The 14,939-nt window shown below is 43.2% G+C and overlaps 1 protein-coding gene across 4 annotated transcripts in view; it reads right to left on the bottom strand.

Moving 5' to 3' along the window:
• Positions 1–14,939, bottom strand: part of GALK2 (galactokinase 2) — a 63,431-nt gene that overhangs the window by 36,198 nt on the left and 12,294 nt on the right. For all 4 annotated transcript variants that reach the window (XM_033167808.1, XM_033167807.1, XM_033167805.1 and 1 more), the window contains one exon: positions 11,003–11,149. In XM_033167808.1, the coding sequence (XP_033023699.1) occupies positions 11,003–11,149 (147 nt within the window). The remainder of the gene's footprint in view (positions 1–11,002; positions 11,150–14,939) is intronic.

Here is a 14,939-nt window from a genome sequence, read left to right as displayed (position 1 = left end):
AGTCTGCTTGTTGGCTCTAATACTCTGGGCCTTCTTGACATTTCTTCTCAATCATGTCCAGGGCTTTTTTTTCCAGCCGGAACTTGCCAGACCTCAGTTCCGGCACATCTCAGGTGGGCGCAATTGCCATTATAAGAGAACAAGGGAGGTGCTCATGTTGAGTTGTGGTACCTCTTGTTTTTAGAAAAATAGCACTGATCAAGTGTGTTAGCTACATCAGAGATCTCGGCAGATGTTCCCAAAAAGATTTGCTGCCTTGGAGACGAGTATAAACAAACTTGCTTTTCTTTAATTACTGTGGGAATACACTTTGTGGGTTCCTTTGAACCCATGGTTATTTGTTTTAAGTTGATGTTATTTATGCACTATTTTCTGTATCCTTTCGTTCAAAAGTGAAAGCAAAAGTAAGACTCAGTGGGCATCTTGCCACTGAGATTACTCCGCCTAAAAGTTTAGTTCCAGAGGTTTGAATTTGTCAATGATCGTTTATTCTGCTTCCCGCCTTTTTGGGGGGCAGCAACAGCGTTTCTATTGGTAAATATATTGATCGTGACGTTGCACTTGGTTGTCAATAAAAGGCTGCGGCTCCCCGCTTAGGCACGTCGTTATTCTTTGGTTCTTTTCAGTTGGGGTTAAGTTTAGTTAAGGGGTTTTTGGGGAGCGGGTTGGAAGGGTTGGACGGGTTGGAAGCGCGTGCAGGATTTAACTAGGTCTTAGCTTGCAGAAGATCTATCGGTAAAGGTTTAGATAGTTTTAGTTTAGCATAGGCTTAGATCGCGGAAGATTTGGCGGTACAGATTTAGTTAGCCTTAGCATTGCGGAAGATTTGGCGGTGCAGGGTCTGTTAGCTCAGGAAAAGCTTAGAATAGTGATAGGTTTAGTGAAGTGTAAAAGCCTATGCGGGTCAGCCAAAGCCATTCAAAGAAGTGATGTGTCTGTCTTTATTTCATCTTAATTTAAATTTTTCGGGGTTTATTTAACCTTTATGCTTGGTCGTAACTTTAGCCTTTAATGCTTGGGTATGTAACTTTAGAGTAACTCAGGAGGTCACAAGTGTTTGCAGATATTTTCACGAGGCATTTTCACCCGGACTACTCACGCACCTTCAGATTCAGCCTGGCGGACAGCGGTACGGTGCGAGTTTATGCTCCGGAATTATCGGCCGTTCCGTTCGCAGGCCGGCTGGCGCCCATGCAAGGACGCACGTGGAACGCTGGCCGCAGATCCCCGGCAACTGGAATCCCGTGTGTAGGTGGCTTAGACCTACACGCGGGAAGCTCCAGCAAAGAATCCCCGCAAATTACGCTAACAGAAATGGCTCAAACACCCCTTATATAGCTCACTTTGGACATGCATCCTGATAACAGACTGCTGCACAAACAGACAAGTTCAGCCATTGCCCCCAACAATGCAGCATCTATCTTTAACCTCCCGTTGTCTAAAAACGTAAGTGCCCTGCTAATTAAAGGCTGCTTCCCACGCAATCCAGATCATGGTCTGAAGGCACATAGCATATGGCACATACGTTGCAGCTAAGCAGGTCTAGTCCTATAAAACCGCATGAGTGAAAAACCACTTGGGAAAGTGGTGTCGGCTGTTCTGAGCAGTGAGGTAAAAGTGTTTTAAACCAAACAACCAGTGGAGGTTAGTTCATTACAGCAAGTGGGGCACTGCCCCATCAACCTTAGCCAGCCCCCACCACCCTCCCTTCTTACTTACAGCCAGTCCAAAGGTGGTGCTGCCTGTGTCAGCTTCCTCCTCCTCACTCTTTCCTCCCCCCCACCAAAAAAATAATTTTTATTTGGTTTTACAAATATAAAATTATAATAATACCACTACACACCCACAATTAAAAGATTCTTCCGAATCTCTAGACTTCCCACCTTCCCCTCCATGGGTTCTGTTGTTAAACCTTTTTTTTCTACTGCATCTTTTTTCAATAGTCCATGTTTTTTATAACTCCATTGTGTCCATAGCTCTCATTACGTTGCAAGTGTTATTGCAATCCTGCTAGTGTTTTCAGCTGCTTACAGTGGTCTCCAAGATAAACTAAATTTTTCCCCCATTCCTGATTAAAGTTTTGGTCTTCCTGGTTCCCGAGCTTTCCAGTCAGTTTCGCCATTTCGGCGTAGTCCAACAGTTTAATCTGCCATTCTTCTCTGGTAGGGACTTTATCTTCTTTCCATCTCTGGGCTAACAACATCTGCGCAGCTGTCGTTGCATACATAAAAAGTCTTTTCTGCTCCATTGGAATTTCAGCGACTACAATTCCTAATAGAAAAACCTCTGGCTTTTTAAAATAAAAGTTATTTTAAACATTTTTTTCAATTCATTATATATCATTTCCCAAAATGCTTTTATTACCTTACAGGACCACCACATATGATAAAAGGTGCCTTCTTTTTCTTTACATTCCCAGCAGATGTTTGTACCTGTCTTATACATTTTTACTCTTCCTCCTCACTCTCAATGCTGCCCTTGCAGAACTCTGCAGGGAGGAGGATGGGGGCAAAGCTGGAAAATTGTTGGCTTTGCCTATCCTCAGTTTTTGCTCCACCTACTGCTAGGCTCTCTGCCCTCCACCCTACCAGTCCAAATGGGTACCAGGTACCCATTTAAAACAACCAATAACAACCTGCCAGGGGTGCAGAAGTAATGCTCAAACTACAATGGGGCTAGAGAGGACCCAACCTTGTTACTTTTTGTGACATCCCCTTAGCTCCTGTTTTAGAAGGCTATGGGTGGAGAAATCGTGGTATGGGGCCTGTAGACTCCCAGATGCTCCCAGATTACCGGGTACTTCAAGCACCATATAGAATTGCTGGTTCTCCAAACTCTTACCCCCTCCTTGAAAATGCAATCCGGATGTTCCTATCAGTTGGCAACTATTAATTCCAGATTGGCAGCATATGAGCAGGGGATGTTTATCAGTGGTGGGTTATACAACATATCATGTTTAGCGTTTTTATGTTTATGCAGCGAAATAACATTTAATCAGAAAATATCTAATTAGAACAGGGGAAGACAACATCAAGAACAGTACCACATTCTGCAAGAATGCATTAACCCACCCACAAGGCACACACAAACTACTGTCTCAAATACTTTAAAAGACTGTGATATAACATATATTGAGGATAGTGGTGTTTCGAATAAGCTGAAGCATGCACACAACCTTCTGGTGATTCTATGCCTCTTGAATTTAATTGTGGGCTTGGTGCAAAAATTGGACAAATGCTCCACTCCACAATCTACCTCCCTCTGCCAACTCAATATTTCTCTAATTCTTTATTATTATTTATTTGAAGTATTTATAACCTGCTCTTCCTTGAATATTTTCAGTTCCAGAGTGAAAAACAGCTTTGGACAAGTAGGTACATTCTAACATGCAGTGTCCCTCACCTCTCACCCTGCTGCTGTGTGCATTCTTATTTATCATCCTCCTTGTGCATTATGATATGGTACAATCCCATACAGCAGGCAATGGGCAGACCTCATGTGGCAAGCGTACCTAGGGCAAAGGATATACTTTTATAAAGTGCCATTGTGCCTTGCTAGAAAATCATATTTTCTGTGTCTCTTACTTGATCTGTCTTTTGGAATAACTAGCAGTTTGCATTTTACAGTCTACTGAGAGATGCTCTGTGTGTGAAGGCCACAAGATAAGAGTTTGCGCAGAATGATACAATGCTCTCAGTACAGAAGGTTACAGGATGTTTTATCCAGATGCCTTTCCAGCAGGATGTCTGATAAGAAAGAGGACCTTGCTTTGTTTTGCTTATGCCTTAACACTGTACCCAGGATGTGCCTTATATGGGAAGGGCAAAAGGAACTGCCATATGGGAAGGGGAAAGGGAAATGCCTTATTTGGACAACTAACTGAAATGCTTAGTTCTTGGAAAGGAAAGGGGAAGTAACCAAATACAGTATAGACAAAGGAAGGCTTCAAGTGTCCAAGCCTATTGGCTTAAGTTTGCTTCAATACATGAATATGTAATGTTTGATGCCACCTGGAAGGGTATAAGAACCCAGAGCACCAATGCTCTGGGGCTCAGCTTTTGGAAATATCCTCCGAGTCACTGCTTGCTGTCAGCAAACAATAAATTAACTTTCTTTTTCTCTATTGCTGCGTTTGGAAGTTTTCATTCAGTCTGCAGAGTCTTGCTACACTCAGGCTTATGGGATGTTTGTTTGTTTGTTTGTTTCACTAAAACTCTCAAGTCCATGAACCAGAGGGATGTGCAAAATAGAAGATCAGAAGGCTGAGATCGACTGCTCATACCTGCTGAGAAATTTTTCTTATATGACAGAATCTACTAACTCAAATGAAGATTTAGCAGTCTTATTTAGAAGGGAGGACTTTGCCTTTTTTTAGTCGCTACTGTTGAACAATTAAGCTTCAGAAACCTTTCTGATCTAATGCAAATGAAGCTACAAGATCTACCAGTAGATCCTAATATATTTTCTACCCAACCCTCCTGTAAAGGACTCTTGTTTCTCCTTAAAATACTTATGACTTGTTTCCCACAGACTGGCCTACATTCATCCAAGCTCCTGCCTTCCAAGCCAATTATAGCACCTTTTCCCAAATTATCATGCTTTTCTCTCTAACTGGAGCAGCACGCGCACACACGCACACACACACCCCTCTGTCCAGGAAAGAGACTGCCAGAAGGGTCCATGAAGGAAGGAGACTTAGGAGAATCCACTAGACTACTGGGTACAGCCCTGTATATTTAACATTTGACAGAGAATAAGAGGAATGTGATTTTACATTAGATGAACAAAAGGATCGTGGTGTACCAGAAAACAAGCTATGTGCCAGTAACTTGGAGTATGACAAGATGTCCCACCAGAACTATGGGCTTAATTGACAGTCCGTATACACACACACACATACACACATTTGCATTTAGGTATCAAAAACTCACACATTTTTATTGTGACATGCCATCTAAACAGAGGGCCATTTCACACATTGTGCAAAACAAACCTTGGTTTGGAACTGGGTATACTAAGAACAGGAAAATGCACTCAATCCTGGCTTCTTAATGCATCTAACTATCCACAAACATGTTCTAAAGATGCATTTAACCCAAATAAAGCCCAGCTAACATTACATTGGGGGCGGTATGCTTATCTTTGGATTCACATACAAAAAGGCCTTTAGAAAATCAGTGAAAGGCTAAACTGCATTTGCAAGCGAAAAACCAGCAGCTCTGAATTACACAATTTGCCCGCAGACAATAATAATTCAGTCTGGTTTACAATATCATTTAAACTATATTGCATATGAAAGATCCAGCATTCTAATCTTGTAGAAATCTTTACACTCACGAAAGCCTTAAAACCTCTTAAAAATAGCACAACAATTTGAGTGAATGGGAGACAGGCAATTGCTTGGTATAATCTCAAAACAGCAAGCACTTTATCGCACACAAAAACCTGATGTATGTTTGTGGTTAGCATGAGATGAGTGGAGAATGTGCATATACATGGGTGGATTGGGTACACGCTCAGGAATGCATAGCAAGTTTGCACAATGAAAACAAGGACAGGGTTTTTTGTATGCTGCCCAGTCAACATGCACCTTTTGCAACAAATGCTGGAAAATGTGTACATTGTTAAGTACAAAGTGGAATTTTCTTGACTAGGCAGAAATTAGACCCACAAATGCCTAATGTGGTGGAGTTTTATATTGAACATTTGGATTTTCTAGAATGGGTTTATCAAGCACTTGGTGTGACTTAAACTGCACCATACATGTGATTTTAATTATAAAGTTAATCCACCCCCCCCCCATTCTCAGTATGCCAAATAATTATAATTTTAATTGTAACTGAAAAATGAGGACATGGTTTTAAATTTTTGAGGGATAAAAATGTTTGAAAATGTTCACAACAGTCCTGTACAACAACCAAAACGTTTCTTTTAAGGATTCAGGTTTCCTTTCTGTTTAAAAAGTAAGCATTTCTGAATGATGGGAACTCCTATATTTAGCAGGCTTAGAATAGTACATAAAAATCTTGCCTGCCACCTTCCCTGTAACTCTTTCATCATGTAGCAACTGGTGAATTAAAAGCAACCACCACCAAACCGACTGTGTATGCCAGGCAAAGCAGAAAGCATTTGACTGCATCACTCAAATTAATGTTGCTCCATGTCTGCTCACTAACCTTTTGTCCAATCCATTATTAAAGGCTACCAAAATGCCAATCCTTATAACAACTGATGGGGGAGATAAGGAGGACCTGTATATTGCAAGGACTTTGCTCGCAGAAGCACAGGCCCTGTGTCGGCACACAGCATCTCTGAACAGCTCCCAAGACCCCAGCACACTGACCTTGCCCCCAAATGGTTGGCTCTGGAAGCTAGCATTTAAACTTTCTCCAACGCTCTGGGGCAAGGGTAGCCAATGCTGTGCTCTCCAGATGTTGCTGGGCTACAATGCCCATCAGCCTCAACCAGCATGGTCAGGGATGATGCAGTCTAACAACATCTGTAGGGCATGGTGTTGGCCATCTCTGCTCCAGAGCATTGTGGGAACTTTAAATGGCGGTTCAGTGAGAATGCTGCTATCACCACTAACAAATATGCCCGTGGTACTGGTGGGGGGCACTTTGCCAATGGTCGTCTCAATTGTGGAGCCACTCAGGGCGCTGACCCCCCCCTTCAGGAACCATGTCAGTTAAGGCTAGGCCATTTGGGGTCAGGAATGGAAAGCAGATCTCTCGTCACAGTGTCCCTGCATTGTTGTGAATGACAACTGTAGACTTAACTGGAGGAAAGTAAAGGGAATCCCCAGTGGAATCCCCAGTGTCTGAGGTGAAGAGCAATGGCTCCCCTTCTCTACTGTGTGCCCTACTACAAACTATTTACTTTGTCCCATTGATAGGAGCTAACAAGAATCAAGCTTAATGGCTCTTATCCCAGCAAGCCAACCCAAGCTCTGTCTGCACTATGTATAAGCACTACGCACTATGATACCACTATTTAAACAGTCATGGTTTCCTGCAAAGAATCCTGGGAAGTGTGGTTTGTTGTGGTTCTTTAAAATGGAATGACACTGCATATTGCAGATAAGTCCTCAATATTTCTTTCAGCAGTAGGCAAGTATTGTCATTTCCATAGTACAGAACAAAGTTCTGGCTTACAGATTTTTGAGTATCAGAGGAATCTTTCCATGATCTTACCTCTCTGTATTTTAAAGAGCACCCACATAGAAAGTCATATGCATTTTTGTGTACATATCTCCTAATATATGCACTATTTATACAATTTTGACATATGTGATACAGTATGTATTTTGCGTTGCATTTTTGCGTGCGATTTTTGCAATGCAAAATACCCTAACAGAATGCATTTTTGTACATTACTTTTACTAATATACCGTATACATTTTTGTACGCATTATTTGGTTGGAAATTTGAACAGCAAAATTTGGAGAAGTGCTAATTTCAAATTACAGCTGTGTTTTAGTTTGCATATTGGTTTGCAAAATGTAAATTTGGGAAGTTCACCTTAAAAGATGGACCAAATGAATTCGTCCCCCATTATCTGTGCTTCCTCACTAACCAGAGTTTAAACCAGGGATGGGGAAACTGAAGCCCTTCAGATGTTGTTTGACCCCAGTTCCCATCAGTTCCAAAGAGCATGGATGGTATCAGGGATAATGGAAGCTGTAGTTCAACATCTGGAAGGCCATGGCTTGATTTAAACTAACAACGTTGAACCTAACAGGGAACTCTGGTTAGTTGAAAAGCAGAAGCAGATGCTTCCAAATTCCTCCCCACAGCTAATGAAGGAGAGTGCAAAAGACTGAGGCTCGCTCATGGAACACTAATTCGTGTTTTAGGGTTACATCCAAACTGGTCTACTGGCTTGGATACCCAGTAAATTTGTAGCTGAGATGAAAGTTGAACTTCCCCACCTCACAGCTCACTATCTTAACCTAGTATGAGAAACCTCCAGCCTGGGAGGCAAAAGCAGCCAGTCAGGATTCTCTATACCAGGCATAGGCAAACTCCGGCCCTCCAGATGTTTGGGACTACAATTTCCATCATCCCTAGCTAACAGGACCAGTGGTCAGGGATGATGGGAACTGTTGTTCCAAACATCTGGAGGGCTGGAGTTTGCCTATGCCTGCTCTAAACAGTCCATGGGACTCTTGCTAGGTCACAGCCACACCCACTCTGCCCAACCCACACCCCTCACCACCCCTACTTCATTCCGTACTTGAGTTTTTCTGCCTGGCTCTGACAACACCTCTTGGCTGCCTGGATGGAGGATAGAAAGGGTTGTGTGAATGTGTGTAGAAACCAGCCTTTTGCACAAAGGTATAATTGTGTTTGTTTTGCCCACAGTTGCCTCTGCCACTGCCCACCACTGGTATGCCCCCCCAGAAGGCTGCTCAGGTGGGGATGCGGCCCTCTGTCTGAAGAGATTTCCCCATGCTTGTCTTAAACACTATGCGACGTTAGCTAGATATTGCCTCAATGCTGAAAATGGTTAGCACTGTGTATCTGGTTGGACAGTATTCAAGATTTCTCTAAACCACTGTGCATGCATGATGACCTTTAAAAAGAAAAAATCTGGGCAAGTGGAGACAATGCAGATTTCTAAACACATTAATCAGACACAGCATAAACTGTTTTCTGAATTTACTTACAACAGACAAAAGTATGTTGTTTTAAAAAATGAAACAGAGTCAATGTTTCATTTGAGTTTTAACTGCACAATGCTTTTTGTTTTTAGTCTTCCTTCATTCTCTTTAGTGTACAGAAACACAACTCACCCTAAAAGGGAGAACCACATTGAATCGGCATCATTAACACACTGACATAGGACTTAAGTATGCTTACCCTAAGCTTGGGTTAAAATACTTTTCTGATCAGGATATTTTGATAAGGTGTGGTTTCTTTTTCCAAGCTAAATATGCAGCACTTTCAAGGTTTGATCCCTGAAGCCCTGTCCACAATCTCATTATGTTAAAGTATGGGGAGCAGGTTATAGATCAGATATATTTTCCTCCTCTTGGAAACCCATCAACAGCTCCTAGGGATTGCCAAAGAACAACTCCTAAGGGTGCCAATAGTTAATTTAAAAGAAAGCAGGTGGAAACATTCAGGACCAATGAATGGGAGTGACCCGAGTGACCTTACTGCTGGAATCCTGACCCAGGCCTCCTGATGACTGATGATCCCAGGTGAGCAGACAACCCCCCCCCCCCAAAAAAATCCGGCACTGAAATCCCTGGTGAACCTGGAGGGGCCTCCCTGGGCTTGCCTCCAGGGGTCACTCTGGAGGTACATCAAGGTGGGCTCCTGACAAACCTCTGGCAGTGGAACTGCAACTAAGTCAGAGGGGAATGTCGTCGTCCCCAGCCCTCAAAAGGATCCACCTAGCAGTTCAAAAGCACGTCAAAGTGCAAGTAGATAAATAGGTACCGCTCTGGCGGGAAGGTAAACGGCGTTTACGTGCGCTGCTCTGGTTCACCAGAAGCGGCTTAGTCATGCTGGCCACATGACCCAGAAGCTGTACGCCAGCTCCTTCGGCCAGTAAAACGAGATGAGCGCCGCAATCCCAGAGTTGGACATGACTGGACCTAATGGTCAGGGGTCCCTTTACCTTTACCTTACAGAAGGTCCAAGCCCAGACAGCAGGTCACTGACAAAATACATGCCTGAGAGCCCAATGTTGCTGCACAACACCTGCGCAAAGGACTCCTTGCAAGTAATGGCACTTGCAAGGAAATGCTCTTAGAGCAGATTCGAGCACCTGCAGTTGGTGTTGGGTGTGGTCTGGGGCAACAGGCTTCAGTTAGGAGTCTATCAATTGCTAGGAACAATGCAAGCAATTCAGCTTCTTATGCTGAACTTGACTTGTTACTTTTCCTGCATGTTGTGAGGCAGCCCCAGATATTGTCCGGTTGTTATCAAGCTACCAGAACTATAAAGAGTGGACCGAAAGACGAGGCCATGTAAGGAGGCTTAGGCTAGGCTAAAATATATCCCCCTACAGCACCTTTAACATGCGTTTCCATGCTAGACAGAAGATGGCCAACAACACTTGCTCGATTTTGCAAAGCTGTACGCCGGCTCCCTCGGCCATTAACGCGAGATGAGCGCCGCAACCCCAGAGTCAGACACAACTGGACCTAATGGTCAGGGGTCGCTGTAATGTCCGTAGGTAGTTGGTCATGAGTAAACAGGCAAGACTCCGACCCTTCCTTTGGTAGTTTTATTGTTCATACTATGTACAGTGCAGAGCTTAAAAGTTCATGTCTGTATCAACCGACGGCAGAATCCGGGAGTGGCCCCTTCCGGTTCTGACTCCAACTTAAGAGTTTCGGTATACGAAATCTCCACCTCTCCTCTTTTCGTTTCACCCCTCTGCGTACTTGGGGCGACGGAAATAGCATGTCTCCCTCCTCGCCTGCTGAGCGAGAGGAGTGCAGGGTCTCTCCAACATCCCCAGAGCCTCGGCTCTCCAGCTCCTGAGCTGCCTCCCCCCTCCCCACTGGAGACCTCGCTGCTCCCTCCGCTGGACGAGGAGGTGCTACTGGTCAGGTGGGGCTGAGGCTCTCTGTAGCATCCTGAGAGCCCTTCCACTACTCTGCGCTGAGCTGGGGACAGTTCCCTGACATCCCCTTTACCTTTACCTATCCGACAGGTCATTGTGAAAACAATCCTGAGCTTCTTTTTCAATGTTCATACAAATCAGCCTTCCCCAGCCTGATGTCTTCCTGATGTTTTGGACTACACCTCCCACTAGCCCCAGCCAGCACTGCATTCTTATTTTTATTCTTAATATGTTCCCCATCTGACTGGGTCACCCCAGCCACTCTGGGCAGCTTCCAACAAATTAAAACACAATCAATGGCCAAAGGTCAAAGATGAAAGAAATCATGGTCCAACAATATCTGAAATTTAGCAATGTTGAATTTTAACACTGTCTCTCACAAACTGTACTCCCCTCCCCCAGCCCGCCTTCCATCCGGTACCTTTGGAAGAGTCTTCTCATTTGCCATAAGGGTCACAAGTCCTGCACAGCAGACCAAGGCACTGGAACTGGAGAGGCCAGAACTTGGAGGGATGGTGCCTTCTACAAGGCAGTTCATGCCGCTTGGGCTGTCAAGACTGAAATGATCCTAAACAGTAAGGGGGAAATTACTAAAATTAATCAATAAGCTCAGGCACACGTTTTCAGTACTGTATAGAATAAGCAAAGAATGGCTCTTACATTAACACTGGGGCAGGACTGGCATAGTTTCTCGCAGGGAAAACATAACATCTGAAGGCAATTTCCAGAACCAACCCTACCATGGATCCAGAACCAGGGGCTTAATGATACTCGGCCCTTAAGTTACCACCTAGTTCTAGGGATCTAGAGATAACATGCTGGACCAGCAGCAGGCCTGAGAGGGTCAGGTAGCAGCCCTGCAAAAAGCTGAGACTACAATAGTCTGCTTTTGCCTTGCCCTTGCCCACCCACTGCACTCCTAACCACTTAGTAGGTTGACAGCTAAGGCTCACACTGCCAGTCCTTTATAACTTAGCATTTAAAAGGGTATTGTTATAGCAGCGTTTCTTGTTATGTTAAAGTATACCTTCCATAAACCAGTTACTCTCAATATTATCTGAAAGCACAGGTTATTTCCCAAACACCATGCTAACCATGGTTTCTTGTGTCCGCTCTTCTTCCAAACACTTTAGTGCTCCATTTATGCCTTGAGATGAAAAAACAGCCCAGTCCATTCCTTCTGGATGCCTCGTTTTATAGGTGCAGCTCTCACTGAATTCCCTAGCCAGGGTACCTGCACCACTACCTATAATCTTCCTTGTCCTGGGAATTGAGTGCCACCCAAAGAGCCAGTCCCATGCCTACTGCCTGCCATAAAGCTCTCAGATTTCCTACTCCCAATATAGACAAGCCATTGCTAAGTGGCTTTGCTAAGCCAATGTAATCTCTGTGTGCTCGCTCAACATTGGATATTCCTCTATGTTGCTCAACTACCCCTCTTTCCTGCTACCTCAAATAACTTACTAGATATAGGAACTTAACAGATGTTTGCCAGTACAACTTACCAGTAGCTAAGGAAAAATCCAAAGAAAACCCACATCCACCTGTTCCTTGCCCATTTTTTCAGTTATATAGCAGCTATTTATAGGCCCAAAGTATCACTGTATTCAGCCAGGGTAAGTCTATAAATTCCCAGTAGTAATGTACGGAAGTAAGAGCTGGACCATGAAGAAGGCTGATCGCCGAAGAATTGATGCTTTTGAATTATGGTGCTGGAGGAGATTCTTGAGAGTCCCATGGACTGCAAAAAGATCAAACCTATCCATTCTCAAGGAAATCGGCCCTGAGTGCTCACTAGAAGGACAGATCCTGAAGTTGAGGCTCCAGTACTTTGGCCACCTCATGAGAAGAGAAGACTCCCTAGAAAAGACCCTGATGTTGGGAAAATGGAGGGCACAAAGAGAAGGGGACGACAGAGGATGAGATGGTTGGACAGTGTTCTCGAAGCTACTAACATGAGTTTGGCCAAACTGCGAGAGGAAGTGAAGGATAGGCGTGCCTGGCGTGCTCTGGTCCATGGGGTCACGAAGAGTCGGACACGACTGAATGACTGAACAACAACAACAACAACAACAACAACAAGTCTATAAAAAGTGCTGTTTATATGATGACACGTGCAGAATGCTCTGCAAACCACTTTTACTTTTGTAAGAAATTTCAATACTGGGCTTTGAAAAGATGGCTGGTTTTTACTGAAACTGTAGTACATAGACAGTTCCATTTTTCTACATTAGGACAAAGCCATCTTAAGTGGTCTGTGGCTTACCGTAGAAAGTAATCATTCTAACTCCCAGACTCCTAGTACAAGATCAGCAGACGAGCTACTGGGCCAGCAACCTCATAAGCTAAAATATGTTAACAATTTCCCCCAAAGTCCACATATTGTCAATCAAAGACCTGTTTTAGCCAAGTGGAAGTTTTATGAGTTAGACCAGATGCCAAATGGGATGCCAATGCCTTCAAGTCAAATAGATATCAAATATATTATTCTTGTTGGTACAGATGGAGAAAATATTAATAAATATCAGATATTATCACAGAGGTAGGGAATTGTGGTCAGCATTTAGAATTCTCACTACTAACTGGACAGAACACAGCACATAAAAAAAACACTTTTAATGGTACATCTGATTTCCCCCAGCAAAAAAAAAAATATTGGCAGAATTTATTTGAAGTTGCTTTGCTTTTGATGACAACTAACAAATCAGTGTTTTTAGAACAAACTGGTATGTTTTGAATATTTCTTCCACTGTTAAGACTCTTTCAAGTCGTTTAAAAATAAAATGCCTACAAAACGTCTTACACCAAGAAACAGACCTATGCATAAAATTGCTCTATCGAATTTTTTACATGTCATGCTATGAGAATGTTATGCTAAATATACACATACAGTGGTAGGCACAAACACCCACGTTTTTCATTTAATTTCTAACAGCTTGGCTTTATTGTTATAATTATTATTTATTGTGTGCTGCCCTTCACCTGAAGATCTGAGGGCAGTTTTATCCATTTTCATTTTGAAGAAAGTTCTGCTGACACGGGCTTCTGAAGTGAGGTGGCTGACACTTCTACAGGGCAATAAAAACTACAGAACGTGATGGGTTTTTTGGAAATGGAAACAGACTTATGGATGCTACATTCTGTAAGGTGCAGCCAATTGTACATTTGCACAGTGATGCAATGAATGCACAGTCCCTCGGAGGCTGTTAATGGCAAACAGTAGGTGGAGTTGGGCTGTTGACGAAGTTAAATTCTTTGGATAATTTAGTCCTGCTGAGACTATCAGGTCCAGTGAGAACTTTGAGGTTAAGATCTAGCAGTTTAAGTGGCCCTACAAAGGAGTAATGCGATCAATTGCAGCTGCATCAAATGAGCTGCTTCCCATGATACAGTAACTGAGAGATTGCAGAAGCATGCTAATCCCTTTTTTGTACATGTCCCTCTTCAGTCGGAAAGCAAATAGCAAAATCCATCCATCACCACTTGCAACATCCCAGTTAGCAATTGTGTGTTTTTTTCTTTCCATGTTTTGCAATCCTACTGGCAAATGAAGCAATCCCTTCTCATTTTTTTCCAATTATTATTATTTTCTCCCCTCTTTTGCTTCCTAGGAATCTCTCCTTCTGGGAGCTGAAAGAAGACCTGGCGAAGAAATCTTTTAAATTCCTGGCCTCTCATTTTTGGGAGCCATAAACACTTGCTCTGCAGAAGGTGGAAATATTTCCGATTCCTAGGAAAGAGCATCAGATTTTTTTCACATTTCCACTGCAGATGGAACAGAAATTATTTTGGCCAATCACATATGACACAGGCATAGTGCCTTACTGACAATTTAAGACAAATTTCCAGGAGTTTGGGTTGCCTGAGGTTTTGGGAGCAATCGGTTCAGACTTTTTGGCAACAGAAATCTGCTCCTCCTTTTGCGGTCCATGGATCAGGGAAGACAGGAAGAGAGAAGGCGGTGTTGGAAAAGGAGAGAGTAAAACATGGGGCTCTGTCCACTTCGGGTTCTGGTGCCCCCTCCACAAGAATGTGGCCCTCAAAAAATTAGTCCAGAGGGAATGTGGCCCTTGACTGGAAAAAAAAGTTCTACAAAGTCCCCCCCTAAAGCATACTGCGAGTTTCTTTTCCATTATCTATTTGCTTTGTGTTTGGTAGGTGGTCTGGCTTATCCTGACATGAAATATTAAATTAAGGAAAACGTATTGGAAAGGCCAAAAGGATAAATGATATAGTACTAAACAACTTAACTTTTGACCAAGGATTTACAAATTTCAGTGAGTGAGTGAATTGGCCTGACTGTTTTAGTATCTCTCCTGGATCACAGGCTGAGATACACTTTAGCATCCTTAAGACTG

This window comes from Lacerta agilis, chromosome 13, assembly GCF_009819535.1.
Source record: "Lacerta agilis isolate rLacAgi1 chromosome 13, rLacAgi1.pri, whole genome shotgun sequence".
Taxonomy (NCBI): Eukaryota; Metazoa; Chordata; class Lepidosauria; order Squamata; family Lacertidae; genus Lacerta; species Lacerta agilis.
Note: the sequence above shows the minus strand (reverse complement) of the source record. Positions and strands in the feature narration are given on the sequence as shown.